This window comes from Vanellus vanellus (assembly GCF_965231255.1).
Source record: "Vanellus vanellus genome assembly, chromosome: Z".
Lineage (NCBI taxonomy): Eukaryota > Metazoa > Chordata > Aves > Charadriiformes > Charadriidae > Vanellus > Vanellus vanellus.
In genome coordinates, this window is record NC_138908.1 from 76,469,239 (window position 1) to 76,487,154 (window position 17,916).

Consider the following 17,916-nt stretch of genomic DNA (forward strand, 5'->3'; position numbering starts at 1 on the left):
ACTGGACTTGGTCCAGCAGGCCCTTGCCTCTCTTGTACTGGGGAGCCCAGTACTGGATGCTGCACTCCAGGCACGCCCTCACCAGTGCTGAGCTGAGTACAACAATCAGCTCATTCAACCTGTAGGCAATGGTTTTCCTAACGCAGCCCAAGAATACGTCAGCTGCCTTTGCTGAAAAGGCACGTTGCTCACTCAGGTAGTTTCTGCACACTTCGTCTGTAACTGGTGTTCAGTTTGAACTACGAACATCAGAAAGACTGTGAGCTTTTCCAGGTAGAGGCTAAGCAAATGTGGGAGAAGTAACTTTATAGCAACTTTGAAGTGTTGTGCCAGAATTGTTTCGTATTTTAATAACTATCTTCAACAATAGATGCCTAGGTCTCATTCTTTATGAAGTTGTTACAGGACAAACCAAGTAGACTTTAGAAATTGGCATTTATGCCACTTATGGTCTGATACTTAAAATCTTAACTCATCCCTTAGAGCTCATGAATAATGTTCTGTTTCCAGCTGTAAATTTTATCTAACTTATCTTCTTACAGTGGAGAATTTCAATTTGCTATTGTATCTTTGGTGGTAATTCTAGCTCTGTTCAGTATTTCAGTGTTAGCTGATGTTGCAGGAGACTTAATACTGTTGCTGAGGTGGCTTAATAGAAATACAGGAAACGTTCTCGGTTGAAATGATCAAGACTGAACTGCTGTAATCAATATTCTGCTTTTATCAAGTACTTGAAATGTCCTATTCATTGCAAAACACCTATCCATGGTGAAAGAAAAACTTCAAATGAAACGCAATATCTGAATTGCGGAAAGGCTTTTGATATGACTGTGAATTCTACATTTAGGTCTTTATTATTAGATGCCAGTCAGCTGCATTAATATACAGTGGTGTTTGCTGCATAGCATCTTGGGTTTGAGGCTGGACGTGAGGACAGCATCAACTATGAAGACGTTCTGTAAGAACTGATTAGTTTCTGTAAGAGAAACTACTCCTGAAGTTATTAGTTAAAGCAGTATTTGACAGAAGATGTATTTTTAAAGGTCAGACAGAAGCGGTGTTGTACGAAGACATTTCATCTTTGACTCTAGGCGTTCTGTACACAAGAGGTTTTGCTTGCTTACCTTAATGAAAACTAACTACTTGATTTAGAAATGCCTTCATGTTAGAATTCCTGATACTCTGCAGAGTTAACATAATTGATGTCTGACAGATGGAAGAAACCAAACTGTGATGTTTGATACTCTTGAGGACTGGCGTGATGAGTTGGAGAGGACCAAAGGGAATGTGAAATACAAAGCAGTGGCTGTAAATGAAGGCTACAGAGTCTCTGAAAAGTAAGCTTGCCCTCGTTAATAGTGAACTTTGGATATATATCTCATGAAGATTTGCAAAAAACAGTGCTACCTTTGCTGAGCGTTATACAGTTGTTTAGGGTTTTCCTAGGATCTGGTTTCTATTTTGGTTTATGGGATAGTTTGATTTGGGATTGCAGGGAGTTGTCTTACATGATCCCTGCTCAAGCAGGGCTAACTTCAACATTAAATCAGGCTACTCAGGACCATGGTCAGTTAAGCTTTGAATGTCTCTAGGGGTGGAGAATACCACCTTAAAATGGAATAGAAAATTGGTAGCTCTGGTACGTATGCTTTTGTCATACTTAGTAATTAGGAAGACATTTTCTCAGTTCTGTAACTCTACTCTGGTGAAATTTCAAGTTACATGCAGTTGAGATTTTCTGTTTTAGTTGGGGGGCTGTGTGAGGAAAGAGTAACTGGTTTAAACTGGAAGTTAAGTTGCATTGCCTTTATTGGAAAGTTAGAGATGTACACTTCTACCAGTTTAGCTAAGTAGTATCTATTGACGAACCCTTTAGAATGTGCGCAAGGCTTTGTGTACTACTGTTGTTTAATAGTCAAATCCTGGAAGGTTTCACAGACCTTGGAAACAAATATCAATTTTTTAAACAAGTCTTAACTACTTATTCTAGAACTCTGTCTTGAGAGACCCAGACTGAGCTTAAGTACTTATCTTTGTTGCTTCTGTGGGTCTTGAACATAAATAGTATTGGCTTATACTGGAAATTCGTGATGTATTAAGTGATATTCTTGAATTGTGATGTGAACTGCTTACAGGGCATAGAAATAGAACTAGTTATCTAATAGTACAAGGGTATATTTTGAAACAACGGAAAGTGGGAGAACCAAGATGGTCTTAACGATCGATCTTAGATATTACAATTAAATGTAGGACTTAACTGAAGCCTTGGAAAGGTAGGGGTATGTTGCAGTGAAAATAAGGAGCATCTCAAGATTGGAACAAAATACCTTATCCAGCTGAAAATAAAGGGAGGGTGTTGAGGACAATATAATCATCTAGTAGGAAAGATTATTGTAGCTGCAAGAGTGAAAATGTAATTAGTTTGTGGGCTAGAACACTCACCATCATTACAAGGAGCTTGGAGATTGTTCTTTGTTCAGTTTTTAAGTGCAAGAAACTCTTTTTCTGTTATCTTAGGCTGCCTTTGTATTTTGTTGTTCCCATATGCATTTCTGAAGAGAATATCTTGAAGTATGAAGGCAGAGGCATTCCTGTAAGTATATATGCATGGTTGAGGGTAAGACATCTTATTGAGAAGGCATAATTTCAATGAGCACTTCAGATGTTACTGCATATGATTTTTAGGACTTGTTTTCAATAGCTTACACTTACACCGAGTGATCTATAGAAGGGGAAATAGATGCTGGAAGGAGAGGTGCTCAAAGTATTTTGTATTCCCTTTAAACAGTGTAAAGCAAAATGGGAGGTCACAGCCCCTATTTATTTATATCAGATGTCTAATGTCCTGTAGTCTTTGTATAATAGTAGTCTGTTTATCCAACAGCCTGTTTTTCATGAGACTGAGTACTGACATATCTAGCTGGGCAGGATGTAGGGCTTGAAATGCTATTTGGGTATTGAAGCGAAGACCATGAATGTGCAGATATAGTTGAATACCTTCAGTTGCCTAGCTTGGTTACTGTGTAAGTAGTATGGCTGTGATGATGCAGCATTTCTACAAAGCTAAGTAGCCGTGCTGAAAAACTAGTTCTACCAGTCTCAACAGACAACAAAGTTAAATATACTGTTTTGCGCCCTGTAGCAAGCTGGATTTGGCTTCCTACCTCATACCTGAGTTTAAGAACCAGTAACATAGAGTAGGTGAAAACAGGGAGTGAAGTAACCTCATTTATGAGGCCTTAGCTTAGTTGCTGCATATCTATCAGGTTTGCCAAGGAAAACCATGTTTACTTCATGCTCTTAAATTAATCAGTCTATGGAGAAGATAGTGCTGTACTGTCCAGCCCAAATTGTCCTTTCAGATAGTGAAGTTCAAAATAGTTTGGTTCACTTTTTCTCAGATAGTCAACCAGACAAATTACAGTGGCTGTTACACAGAAACAGAAGTGATTTGGGTTTAATTATTTTTTTTAAAAATTGCATCTTGCATTGTTCAGAGGCCTTGTAGAACTCTTATAATTATTTCCAAATCCTTTTTGGGAAGCTACTGTCGTAATAGCTTGACTATATTAAACCAGTTTGAGATGGCAGTGAAAGGGCAATATAGTCACTTTTTCCACTCTTGTGAGGTTTCTGCATGCTCCTGAAGTTCACCTCTTGGCTACTGTAAATTGGTAGCAGAACTTTAGCTTCCTGATTTGACTGTGTAATATTACTGATGAAAATGATTCTGACTTCCAGTTTCAAAGTGAATTTAAAGATCAGCTTGAAAGCTTCAAGCAGTAGGTGTAAGTCAAGAAATTATGCTTAAAGGAAAGTAAGGGGCTTTGAGGACTGACTTGCTACAAGGAATACCTGTTAACTATGGAATCTGATGTAGTTGTGGAGTTCTTGTTTAATAACTCATTTCATGTGCCTAGATGATCCTTTATGCATAGGTCACATGGAAAGGCATGGCAGTGTATCTATTGTGAGTTATCTTAAGGCTGAAATGTAAGAAGACACTACTGTATCTGTGTGGAGAAACAGATGGCTAATATATATGTTACAAGAGCCATCTTGCTGTGGCATATCTTCCAGTGTAATTTGGCCATAGACACTTTGATCATTTTTTTTACCTATAAGCATAGTTGAGAAAGTAATGTTCTGATATATGCCTTTATAAAGCTTAACTTAAAATTTGCAAGTGATAACACAGTGTACTGAGGCATGTAGTTTTGGTGCAGATGTAGAAGTTTGCTTCTACTGATGGGTTCGTTGAATACACCAAGAATTTAATAAAGCACAGCATAGAGAAATTTCTTGTAATCACTCAGTCACTTAAGCAAATACTTCATATAGGACAGCTTACCAATTTTTATTACCTGGTAAATGTCTTTCTGCAGATTTGGTGTTGGTCTTGCCATAACGGTGCTGCTCTTCTCAAAATGTCTGCATTTCCCAAAGAACAAGATGACAGCACTTCACAAACGCAAAAAGCCTTCTTGGATGGGTCAGTAATAGCTATTCTGTCCACAACACTTTGCTTGGTATGGACCTTGCTTCTCTTTTTCCATATATGCTATATCTTTAAGCTTGCACGCATCAGGAAACAAGTTCTAGACTTAAAAGTAGTTTTCTGTAGTGGAATGGGTTTAAGCCTTTGGCCGAACAGCACTGGTCAGTTGTACAGGACTGTAACATCACTGAAGGCTTATTTGTGGACGTACATGTGTTTATATATATTTCTTAGATGAATCTCTGCACACAAACTGTCGCTTGTTATTAGATAAAGCAGCACCAAAGCCTGTAGGTCTTAAGTACAGTTAAAGTATCATTAGCTGATGGGCTTGATTGTGTTTGCAAGAAAGAGAAGTCTAGACTCCATCTCTAAACATGAATTTGCAAGCTGAGTTTTAAATCTCTCTGAACTTTGCTGTCTTATCTGAACTAGATTCATGTTTAAAGTAACTTTTTCTAAAGTGAACTTAAATGACTGAGACGATCTAGCAGTTTGCTACTGCTACTTTCAGGTGTGATGGCAGACAGCACTCTGTTTCGGCTGAGGTAGTGAGTTCAATTAGCTCAGCAGTCTGAAAAATGCCAGAGTTAACATAGCGGAAGAGCACAGCTGCCTGCTGAGAGTTACAGCAAGGACTTGTTGCGCTTTTTTTAACCTGCTGGGTGTCCTGGAACTTCTCTCTTAGCAACAAGCTATTCTATCAGGCTAGTATATACAACTGTACTGCTTCACCACAAGCTCCTTTTCTCCTCGTAGACAGAGAATCTGTTGATCATACAGAACTAACAGAAAATAGCTTGATTAGTCTCTTAAAACCTCTTTAGTTATTAAAATTAATTATACTTGTATGGGAAAGGCTTTTGACCCTTCCTGCAGATTCTCTAACGTTTCTCTCCTGAAATGGGGAAGTTTACATGACTTACAGCTCTTTTTAATGCTATTTCATAATGTGAAAGTAAGTAAAACTAGCAGTAAGCTGTAACAAGGTATCAGCTTATATTTTGATCTCTTGTCTGGGGCCATCTGGACTTGGGGCAGTATTGGTGGTTTTCTTTGCTCTAGAGTGCTGGTGGTTAAGCACTAATATTTAAAAATACATCTACAAACTGTCCATAAGGGTGTGTTAACATGTAACATTGCAACAGTAGTCTGAACTCAAGCACACAGCAGATGTTTACAATTAACAGCTGCTTTTATTGAAAAAGCTGTTTAGTATTGTAACTGACAAATAATTGCTTTCCCACAGTTCTCTTATCTGATGCCTCTTCCAGTAGGTCTAGTAACCTGCATTTCTGATGTGGACTCCTGTAGTTCTGGCTTAAAGCAGGCTTCTGTGCTACGACTTACAGGAAACAATGTACTCTCTCCCATCTGGGCAAGTGCCTGCCTGCAAGGCTTCACTTCTGAAATACGAGCTAGAGCAGCTTTTCTCAAATCTTGACAATAAAAAGTCAGCATGACAACAGAGGTATTTACTAAGCTGATGTTCATCAGGGCTCTGGAGCCTGAATGAGAGAGGACGTCTAGGTCCAAACCAAACCTTCATCTGTCTTGGTATTTTTTCCTCTAGGGAAAAAAATTAGCAGATATGTAGGGAAGTACAAGGCAGGAATACTGTCTTGTTTGAGTCCAAATTGTTTCTTTTTCCACTTGTGTTTCATTAGCGGACCTGGCAGCTGGGTATCAGAATATAATTTGGTTGGTAAAAGACAAGAAAAACTGTCTGCTGGGAGGTTTGGGTATTTCTATCCGTCTCTTCTTTCTAGATTCACCTCTAAATAGTCTGCTAGTAAAGTAGTTTTGGTGTGCCTAGTCAATACTTAAAGAAGCAGTAGTAAGAATCAAGTAATGCTTGTAATATTCATAACTGCACAAATATGCACAGATATAATTTTAATGGTGTAACAATTAAGAGCAGCAAAACTTGTCATAAGCTTGTAGGCAAGTTTCTAGCCAGTACTTAAATGCATGGAGGCCACTAGCTTTCCAGGATGTATATCTTTTGGTCTTACAGCTGTTTCCCAAACCATGCCTATTAACTTTGCCTTCAGTGATAATAGTTGGTGCATTATTTGACTTGTGAAGCAGAAGGCTTTAATATCTTGATTTGATTTAGAATCTATAAGACAATTAGCAAAGCTCCCTATGAACTCCTGAAGACGGATGACTTGTCAAGCAGCCTTCCATCTCTGCAAGATATCCAGACTGCATACACAAGATTTAAACAGCTGTTTTTGATAGGTAAGTCAAACTTTAGTCTCTTGTCTTTGAAGTGACTGAGATGCTAAGCATAACAATGCTGGTTTGTGTCTCGTGAATGCAATCCGTATCTTGATTGGTGTCTTGCTTTTGACAGTGGTTAAAAGCAGACTTTTAAGTATGTAACTGGAGACTGTGCTTATGATTGGCATGTTAATGGAGACTTCTAGTTCTTAGACTTACTACCTCTTGCTAAGCAGTCGCAGTATCTGAAAATGATTAAAGAGAGTGACTATAGAGTTTAAATGCTAGTTGGAATACACTAGGGATTTTTCAGTCTTCTGTGGTCCATTGAAATGGAATGTTACATGTTAACCTCTTAAGCCTTTGTGCTACGTCCAGAGTTGAGGTTAAATGCGTATTAATTTTTGCCCTACCTTTTCTTACAAACTAATCATCTCAGAACATATGAAGTGTGAGCTTGCTTTAAAATGCTGTCTCTGGCTGTAGGTCTAAACATGACTACTGTAAATAGTAAGTCCACTTAAAGGAGTAAAAAGGGGAGCCATGTGAAAGTATAATCTAGGCTTTCATACTTTTTTCTGGGACTCCTTAACTATTTTGCTGTCATGAAGCAGTACTTTGACCTCACCTCTCCGCACAAAGAAGGCTCCACACCACTTTGCAACTGTGCAATGTGCCATTGGGCCATTTTGGATAGTGGATCTTCTGCAAGATAATGAGGGTAAAATGTTGCAATAACCTCTGTCTGGTGTGCTGAACGCTGGAGCTGTGGCTATTGATGTTGGACATAACTTATCATTGTTGAGGAATTGTATATTTGCAGCGTAGCCTACAAACAGTATCTAAGTCCTGTTGATATTATACATGGAATTTAGCTGGTAAATTGATACTGATTGCAAAATAGTATGAAAGGTTCCTGGTAAATACATAGTAAAAATATCAGTGACACTCTGAAGAGAAGTCCAAGACATACGAGGTATTTGCCAGAGTTTCACGTGGAGGATTTTATCTGGAACACACTAGAGCTAAAAATAACTGCCTATATTTTAGTGTAGTTTCTGGTAACTTACCTTCCTGTAGAAAAAAAAAAAAAGCCAAAGCTTGAATTTAAGTCATTTAACATCTCTCAGGAAATACTGTATATTTCAATAGTGTAATTGTATCACTGTCTTAGATTACTTGAAGTAAAAGTGAGTATGTTAAAACTGAATTCCAGTAAGTGTTTTTGTCTTACAGCTTTTTATATAAGCTTTGTTAGTAGACTATAGCTTGCTGGATATAGCAGTGTGTGCTAGCAGTCTGAGAAAACAATTCAGGTAACTTTTTGCAGAAGTATTAAGATCTTATAGGAATTGACTACATTACTACTACTTTTCAAAGTCTGAACACATTAACCATTATTTTTGTTCTATATGTGCCTAGTTAATTTGATTTAAGTAACTTCATTGAACTGAATTTTAGGAGAGCAAACTTCAAGCTGTTCAAGGAGTTAGTTAATAGGATCCCCTGGGAAACTGCCCTCAAGGACAAGGAAGCAGCACAAAGCTGGCAGATCTTTAAGGACACTTTCCATAGAGCACAAGAGCTCGTAAGAGTTTAATGACTTTGTGGTATTGCAACTTGCCTCACAGTTTCTTAGCTGTTCCCTTTTTGATGTATTTTAATGCCCCTTCAGTTGCAGTGAAAACTGTTTAAAACCTTTTTCAGGTAGTCTGATGTTACACAAATTTGTGTAACCTCCTAAAACCTCTTTGTTTTTCTGGCTGTAATGCTGGTGACTGTCAAAATCCAGCCTCCTTACGTTAAGCTTTATATAGATCATGCTTTAGAGTCAAGGCAACTGGAACTTGGAAAAACCTCTGATTAAACTTCTTTTCCTTTCCCATTTTTTCAACAGATTTATTTACTTCCTTTAGTTGCTGTGAACCTACATCATACATTTTCTAAAAGCCTATGGTCCTATAAAACTTAACTGGTGTTTGCAGGACTACTTCACTTTCTCATTTATTTATAGGGTGTTGACTTTAACAGTGATTAGAATTTACCATGTATTGGTATTCCTTAGTATTGGTTGTTTTATAACAGTTCATAACTGAAGAGTAATACAATGGATGGCTGTTAATTAGCATAGTGCATATGTGAGCAAACTAACTTTTGGTTTTGGTGTTTTTGCAGATAACAGTACTGACTTCTGGGCAACAGATGTGAAATGGTTTTCATTACTGGAGAGCACAAACTGGCTAGAGATAATCAGGTTTGTTATATCTGTAACTTTCTGGGTTTCAAATTGTTAAATACTTTTGTAGTGGGTTTTTTAGGTAGTTTCTTGAAATACGATGACATTCTTCACCTCCAGTAGGAAAGGAAATTGAGACAGACTTATGGTCCCATTTATATATCTTATTTCTACAACGTGAGGCAGTATTTTTACAGTGCAGGCTTGTAGAAGAATCCTATTTATTTCTTGCATGAAATCTGTTCCGTGTCTCTGACTAGCCTTGCCGTTCTTCTCTGTACTCTCTACTTCTGTAATATCCTTTAGGACGGGATGAACTGCAGTATTCAAGATGTTAGCCCACCAAAGATTTATAAAATGACAGTTGTTCTCAGTTTTGTCCCCTTCCTCTCCTGATTGTTCCTCAAGTTCTTTTTTCTTCTCTCAGCAGTCCACAGTGAGTAAGTGTTGGAATGGTGTTGGCTCACTTAAGGCTTGTTATAGTGGAATGTTGAGGGGTTTTATTTGTTTTCAGTGTTATTTTGTGCTAGCTCTATTGTCTGCCAGTTTATTCTGTGATCAGCTCGTTACTGTGAAGTGCTTCTTCAGTCTTCTGCATTCAGCTAGAGTTCTTTATAGTCCTAATAACAATCCATAAATATTGATAGTTATTAATTCCTTAATCCAGAATTTAAATGTATGTTGAAATGAGAAGTTCTAGTGAAGATCATATGTTGAGAAATGCACTGACATAACCAAGATCACAAGTAGCTTAAAGTAAATGCCAGCTCAAGCTCCTACCCTTATGTTGTTTTGAGTCTGGTCATGTCCATACTTCGATCCAGTTGCTTCCTGGGTCAGCCTGTTCTTGGCTCTTGCAGTTAGTAGGAATGCCTTCTCAGCTATTCTGGATTCTAAAACAAAGAATCTGACAACTCCACACTTATGAAATAAACTGTCAGCTTCTATTAGTGACCTAAGCAGTTGCAAGAATCCTAATTTGTGTGCATATTTTTGCTGAAAATAACCAACTTTATGAAGAGTTAGGTCTAGAAACCTATTACATTACAACTGGTTTAATGTGATCTTTAATTCCACTCAGTCTTCCTTGTGTAATGATAATATAAAAAATAAATTTGTCTACATGTTTACAAGATCTGATTGCTGATCCTTCCCTCTGCCTCTTAAAACCAGATTATGGGAGAAATGTAGTATGTAGTAGATTACAACATAAGTGGTGATTTTGACTCTTTCCAGGACAAAGATCTGGCTTTTCACAACTGTAATACTTTAGCGTGTGTGTGATGGCTGCTATTGATTCAGAATAAATCATGGTATTACAGTTGTCCAAAGATAACAACTGGAAATGCATGACCAATAGCCAAATAAAGATAGCTCTTGAAAGTTTGCTCTTGAGGCTAAACAGTTCTTCATTTACACAAGTTGAGCATGGTTTTTGTTGTTTTAAAGGATTAGTCAAGTTTCAGTAGTATGACAGTCTAACCTCTTTTAGGGGAAATTAATGTAAGAAACTTAATTGTGAAAATGCCATGAAAACGTTCACTTATCTTTTCCTGTACCACAACAGGCGAGTCTTGAAGAAAGCAATAGAAGTTGCTGAATGTCTGGAAAGACAGCACACAAATGTTCTCCTTATAGGTAAAAATTTAATGAGATTATCCTATATATTTTTTAAAATTTCTCTTGCATTTATGTAGATTTAGCTTAAGCGGCACATTTATAATTATGATAGAGGCTGCTGAATCTCATGCACCATTCAAAGTACGAGACATCTAAACCTCTCACACTCCTGGAAATGCTACCTGTAGTTAGAAGAACATGGTAAGCATAGTTCCAGACTAAAAGAAATGTTGTGAGTGAGAAAGCTGCTGATAAATTGTCAGGAAATTCATGCTAAGTCTTGTTTATGCATTCCTGTTTCCTAACTTAGTCTTTTTAAAGGTCTGCTAGACCTTTTGCTGTACTTCACGGGGGTGGAGGGACACACCTACACAAAGAACATGGAGCATGAAAACTTCCTAAAAGGATGGGTTTATGTTCTGGATACACACTCAATACTATGTAGTCTTTGTTAAAAATACATGAAAGAATACACTTATTGTACACATCTTGAGCAGTTTGTTATCCTAGGTCGAGTGAAGTAATCATATGGAAAACCAAATTCAGTGTTGACCACGAAGTTGGTTTTGGATTAGTAATTTAGTTGTTTTTTTCCCCTCACACACTGCCATTTGAGAAACCTAGCATGGGGAAGAGGTGTTTCAAGAAGGCACCTGTAGGGTGAACAGTGCATGTTGCATGAGGAGGCAGTTTCACACCTTGTGTAAAGATGCATGCAGCATAGGAAGGGTAAGGGCAGATAGCTGGCATGGTAGCATAGGGCAGGAGGGGCAGTATGTCCATTGTGGGAGACTGAAGAGCGTAGGCATCAAAGTTATAGTAGTAAAAGCTTGGGGTTTGTAGGTTTTGTCGGCAAAGTGTTATCCTTGTGTAAGTGTGCAAGAAACCTTAGAGTTTTGCAAAAGGAGGTATTGGAAACATGGATTAACTTCTCTCTGATGGTATAACACTTGCAAGAAATAGTGTGTTCTCTGATCTTGAAATACAATTTTGTTTATATGAAGCTAGCAATACTTTGCTTTCTTAACCAAGTTTTAGGAATGGCTTTGCGGACAATGTGGTTTCTGTTCTTTTCTGTAGAAGACAGTGCTACTGATCTGTGCTGTGTAATCTCTACTCTGGTTCAAGTGATGATGGATTCATACAGCAGAACAAAGACAGGGTTTCAGAGCCTTATTCAGAAGGAGTGGGTAACTGGAGGACATGGGTTTTTGGACCGTTGTAACCACTTACATAAAAGTGACAAGGAAGAGGTATGATTTTTTTAATTATTTCCCTTACTTACTATTTAAAAGTTTACTCAGAATAAGGAGGCATTTAGATGTCAGTCTAGAAGTTGCAATTACTCTGAAGATCTTTAATTTTGTTTTGTTTTATGGGTTGATGTTTTGTACAGTGTCACTATTTTTGCTGTTTAGTTATAAAGATTCTGCTGAACTCTAAAGAGAACAAATGTAAAATTTCCCATTCAATCTTGAAGTCTTTTGAAAGACATGTGCCTTATGTTCTTTTAGACTGTGCTAAATGGTAGTAGTGTCCATAGAAATAAATCAAGTGAATTGCCTGTTCTTGTCACATCTAGAGTTTAACTTTATGCTGTCTTGCTAAATGTCACATTCTCACTTCTCCATTTTTATTTATATTTTGGGAATAGATCAGATTGCTATACAGAATGGAAATCATAGGTATAAACTGACTGATCAAGAATTGGTATAAACTAGTTTTGCTTTTCCGACCTTAAAAGGCTGTGTAGCAGCAACTTTCATAGCAGGTTAATATGTGCAAATGCAGGTTAGAAAGCGTTCATCTATTTAGTCAACAATTGGCCAAAGGTAGCTCAGATGATACTTTTCAGAGTTCAGCCAAAGTTAGGTGCAGCAGTTCTGTAGTAAACCAGATTGCTTTCCTTAAGATTTGTATTTGGAGACACTAAATTCTATAAAATAAATAGTCTGCATGGTAGAACATATTTTTTTTCTGAAATGGGTGCAATATTTTCTTTTTTTTTTTTAGGCTCCTGTTTTTCTGCTCCTGCTAAACTGTGTTTGGCAGTTGGTACAACAGTATCCTCCAGCATTTGAGTTCACAGAAACTTACTTAACCGTCTTGTCAGACAGCCTCTATGTGCCTATTTTTAGCACTTTCTTCTTCAACTCACAACATCAGAAAGACACTAATACGGTAAGGGTTTCTTATTTTGTGGATGCAGTGTGTTGGAGAACAGGTTTGACCAACAAGCAGGTAAGACTCAGGGGAAAAAAATTCCCTAGCTGCACGTTTTTCCATACTTAATTTGAAGGGTGGTGCCTTGAAGGGTGAATGCAACTTGTGGTGTAAAGAGCCAAGTTTAGAACTTAAGAGTTTATGATGACAAAAATAAAGTAACTTGGGAATATATTACTTTTAATGTTAGGCTATAGGTTCATGTTTATTGCTCTTCAATGAAAATGGAGCTCCTTAACCTAAGAGGAATGTCATGCTGTCCTGCAGAATAAGTTATCAACAAAATTCTTGTACGCTATATTCTGTTGTATTCCAAAATCAGCACTTCCTGAATGTTGATGTACATTTGGTTCATGCTTTTCTTTAGCCTAAGAAGCCTGAAGCAAGGCTGCACAGAGTCTAAAAAAAAAAAAAGTGAAGATCCCTGTCTTGCATATAAATAAAGCATCGATCATTAAAGTTAAACTGGTAGCACTGCATAAATGCTGTTAACTCTTGAAGTTTGGAGAGGTTTGTTCCACAATCCCAACACGCCCCCGTGTTTGACAAATTCAAGTGTCTATCTGCTTAACAGTTTTCAAAACTTTTTTTTCTCAGATTAAATAATCTTATTTTCAACTGGGAAAGGTGTTCTTGGTGCTGTCTAATTGCACTGTTGAAATGAAATACCATCCAAACAGAGAATAATAAGTAGATAACCTTTGTGTCTGTACTCACTTGCATCTGATAATGTTGTTCAGCTATTGAATACATAGAAATCATGAGTGTTGTTGCAACTCTGGCCTCTCCTGTGAAAAGCCAGTTTCTAAATTTCACCTTGACTTGGTCAGAATTCCTTTCTAGCAGTATTAATTGTGACCTGTTTGTTTTGACAGAGTGGTGAAAGCCTCAAGACACAAAGCGGTCCTTTCAGATTTCCTACTGTGTGGGACTGGTCTGTGCAGTTTGACCCCAAAGCCCAGGCTTTCCTGAACAACCCTCTTTATGCAGAGAAGCCAAAACCAGATAAAAGTCAACGGAAAACTGCACGATTCAAAGTAAGATACGTGCTGCTTAACTATTTTTTTTTTTAAACGATAAAAATAATTTGCACAACTCATACTTCAAATGTGCTTACAGTGGAAGTACTGGTGCAAAGCTTTTACTTGAGAAAATACATGTATACCTCAGACTCACCTGGGTCTTAAGAATGCAATGTGCACCCACCTGTTATAAATCACTGTGTTACAGTTACTGTGCATAGCTGTGAACTTAGCTTTTTTTTCTTTGTACTTTTGTGGAAGTGTAGTGATATCTCATGGGACTTAACATCCAGGTGAGTTGCACTGACATGTTTGAAGTGAGTTTTTGTTGTTCCATAGAGTACCTAACTGAAATACATAGCGGGTTTGTAATTGCCTCCCTAATTTTGTCTGTGTAATTGGAGCGTGCACTTGGAGGGGGTGGAAGGGTGACCAATAGCAACAAAAACTGTTTAGGGTATGGAGGATTGAGTGGACCACCTCATTACTGTAAAGTAGTGCAAATTCAGTAAGAAAAGTTTGTTTGGATTAGCCTTTTCAATTGTAATATCCCTGTTGGTTAAATTCTGTTCTGTACAAAGCATTCTCAGGTGAGCGACTGTCAGTATAATCTACAGCATTAATCAGGGAACTCTTATGCCGTGGGGTGCAATGAAGAACCACTATATAAAAACTTCTAAATTAAGTGCTCTTCCATTTGTGTGGCTAGCTTAAACTAAACATGGAAGTTTGTAATACTTGAATGTATGCAAAGAATTGCCCTTTTTCAAATAAAAATGCTTTATTCAGTGTTACTTCATTGCTATAATTACAATGCAGGGAAGGTATCTGGGAATACTAAGTATGCTGTGTGGAGTATTCGGTGTACTAGCCATTGAAGAGTAACAGTTTTAGACTATATAGCAAAGCAGTGGCTGTGTTTAAGTGACTTAACTTGTATTCAGAAAATACTTACAAGCAATGTTTTTATTCCTCTTAAGATATTTTCTAATGTCTCATCAATATTTATCTCGGTATATTTTTCTTTTCTTTCCTCTTAAAGCATCAAAGGCAACTTTCTTTGCCATTGACGCAAACAAAATCTTCCACAAAGAGAGGATTTTTCAGGGAGGAAACAGATCATTTCATTAAAAACATTCTGGGCAAAAGAATTGGCAAGTTCATAAACTCTTCAGATGAACCTCCTAATAGCTTCAGGGAATTTTATGATAGCTGGCATAGTAAACCTGTTGACTATCACGGTCTCCTGTTACCTCGCATCGATGGCCCTGAAATCAAAGTCTGGGCACAACGGTATTTACGATGGATTCCTGAAGCCCAGCTTCATGGTGGTGGTGCAATAGCCACAGCTGCCAAGATTTTGGACCTGATGGAGGAAGTGCAAAGCTTGCAGGTGAAAATGGATGAAGAACACAGTCAAGCTGTTTCTGGAGATGTACATTCTGTTACACTGCTGAGAAATTCTGCCCGTTTGTCATCCTTGTTTCCATTTGCTTTACTTCAGAGACAGTCTATCAAACCAGCTTTACCCACTAGCACCTGGAAAGACTTGGAAGATGAAGATGACTTGGTCAAGAGGGATGATGAATTTGTTGATCTAAGTGGTGATATGCCATAAAGTGTATATAAATTCAAGTATGAATTGTATATGGCTAAGCTCTGAGTTTTAAATGTTGTACTGTATCCTCATATAAGGAACTCACTCAAGCATCTGCAGCCTATTTAATGAGTTTGTGGGGTTAAAAAAAAGAATTTGAAAAGAACTAGTTGCCATGATTAACTGAGCATATTTTGAACTTCCATTTCACTCTAACGGTATTTATTGCAGAAACACATTTTTAGCATAGGTGTAATGAAAACAGAAGTCTAGGTTGGAGTTAGCCATATGGCCACTTGGTTTAAAAAAGAAAAACAACGCAATATTTTCTCATGTAAAGGTAGAATACTAAATACGTACAGCGACAATTACTCTTCTAACATAAAAACACTTTCCCTTATGCTAAGAGTATTAGAATTGGAAGTACTGTGACTAGGAACTTCATACATCTGCATTTCCCGTCATGTAAAATAAACAGGGAAAGGTGCGACTAAATGTGTATTCTCAAATAACCTTTTTGCAGCTGAGGAATAAACTTGTGGTCACCAAGGGTCTTCTGTCTACTGTGGCATCAACTGAAGTCATGTGCTTGTCAACCTCATCTTTTCTGACAGTGTTCATCTTTGGCTTGCAGCACTTCACCTTGTGTGGTATTATAATGGCAGCTTGGCTGCTCAAAGCCTGTGCATGCACTTAGCTTAAGGATCAGGTGCAAAAGCTTAACTACACATTTCGAGTCTTATTATGTGACTGCTGTGCTATATGCCCTCGCTGCCTTGGAATATTAAGTTCCAAATGTTTGCTGTTAATTTTAAGAAATGGCCTGACTGCGAGATTCTAATTTGCCATGAGTATTTTTTCTCCTTTTAATAGAGTGAGACTTTCATTTTTCCTTTCCCCATTTATGCCAGTTGCCCTTGAGGCTTTCTGTAGCTTGCACTGAGACCCTCCATGCAGAAGGGAAGACTCTCTCTTTCTGTAATCCTGCAGTGAAGCTGGATTTGCAGTCTGTTGCCACTTGTCATGAGTTGGTGGCACAGCTTATGAATGTGGCGTTCATACCATATGAACACTCGCATCCTGTTGTTGGATGCTATAACAGTACCTCAGTGAAAAAAGCCATAAAGAAATGCCTGTTGACTTTGATCTACTGTGTGTATGTTTATATATAAAGTATTTTTACTGCAGATAATCGTCCTTTGTAAATCTGAATATTATTTAACTGTCAAATCTATTTTGAACTGTTAAATTCTAGAATACCCCAAGAATGGATGCAAGTCATAAAATCAGTTACACTGAGTAGGTAGACATTTAGTATTTTCTCTATTCTCATACCAATTTAGAAATCCATGCTGGAAAACTTAGCTGGTGGAAAGACTGCTGCTTAAATTAGATCAGCTCAGTGTAACTGGGGATATTAAACAGAGTTACTGATTAATCACACTGAGTTGTATTAATATGTATAGCAAAAATTCATCAGCGGTTTTCTATAAATAAATTTTAATATGTTAAAATAAATGTATTAATGGGGAAAGGGGGAGAGCTTAATGCAACTACGCCAAACTGAAGCTTCCCAACTCTTGATTGCCTTAAGTCTTAGTAGTGCGAGGACAATACTTGAGTTTGTAGTGTTTTATTTAAAAATACACTAGCACTTATGCTTTCTTCTGTGATACATATGATCTTACAGCTAGCACTTGCTAGAATGGGCTGTCCAGCACATGTCCTTCTGACTTTATTATTTTAGTTCACGTGACTCATGTATGCAGTAATATTTTGCATGTTGAATGAGCAATGCATTTTCATGGCGAAGAAACGTCTGTCATTCTAAGGTCATTGGGGTTCAAGGTTGTTGTGTTTTGTTTTGTTTTTTTTTAAGTAATGCCATTAGGGAAAATATTAAATGGATTTTTTCTATACTTTCGATCAAACTGTTGTATTGTTTCAGTCATGAAGATTACATATTTATATTAAAGAACAGATGCTGGACACTTATTTGTACATAAGTTATCAGAAGTTTATATACAAGAGAAACATATATGTGGAATTGAAGATGGGAACACTTATAATGTAGACTAAATACCATTGTTACTGGTTTTCTGCACTGTGGGATTGGAAATGTACTTAATATTTTTACTCCAGGCTTCTGTTTATACCTCCAAGTTTTTACACTGAATGCAAGCTAGAAGCTTTACAGTTTGTTGGTTTTTTTTTTTTTCTCTCTAGCTGGCTATTTGGAGAGTGTCAATAAAATATACTTTCATGTATTTGTCCTGAAATGAGTATGTGTGTTTAAGGTCATGTTTTTGCAAATGATGTTTTAAATCACAGCAAACTTGACAGTTTGCAGTGACAAGGCTTTTCTAGTAATGTGCTGGGGTTTTTGCAGACCGTTATGGGGAGGAAGCTGTGTGGTTTTGACCTGGTTATACTTATTGGAGAGGTGCTGCCAGCTCAGGGAGGAGGACAGTTCAGTACAGTGTACTAGGATGGC

General features: G+C 37.5%; 1 protein-coding gene across 1 annotated transcript in view; it reads left to right on the forward strand.

The window, feature by feature from the left end:
* Positions 1-17,689, forward strand: part of MTMR12 (myotubularin related protein 12) — a 35,845-nt gene extending 18,156 nt beyond the window's left edge. Inside the window, exons 7-16 of the mRNA XM_082497488.1 lie at positions 1,214-1,337; positions 2,518-2,593; positions 4,386-4,492; positions 6,618-6,742; positions 8,900-8,978; positions 10,528-10,598; positions 11,661-11,833; positions 12,594-12,761; positions 13,679-13,840; positions 14,868-17,689. Coding sequence (XP_082353614.1) covers positions 1,214-1,337; positions 2,518-2,593; positions 4,386-4,492; positions 6,618-6,742; positions 8,900-8,978; positions 10,528-10,598; positions 11,661-11,833; positions 12,594-12,761; positions 13,679-13,840; positions 14,868-15,443 — 1,661 coding nt within the window. The 3' untranslated portion in view covers positions 15,444-17,689. The remainder of the gene's footprint in view (positions 1-1,213; positions 1,338-2,517; positions 2,594-4,385; positions 4,493-6,617; positions 6,743-8,899; positions 8,979-10,527; positions 10,599-11,660; positions 11,834-12,593; positions 12,762-13,678; positions 13,841-14,867) is intronic.
* The last annotated feature ends 227 nt before the right edge of the window (positions 17,690-17,916 follow it).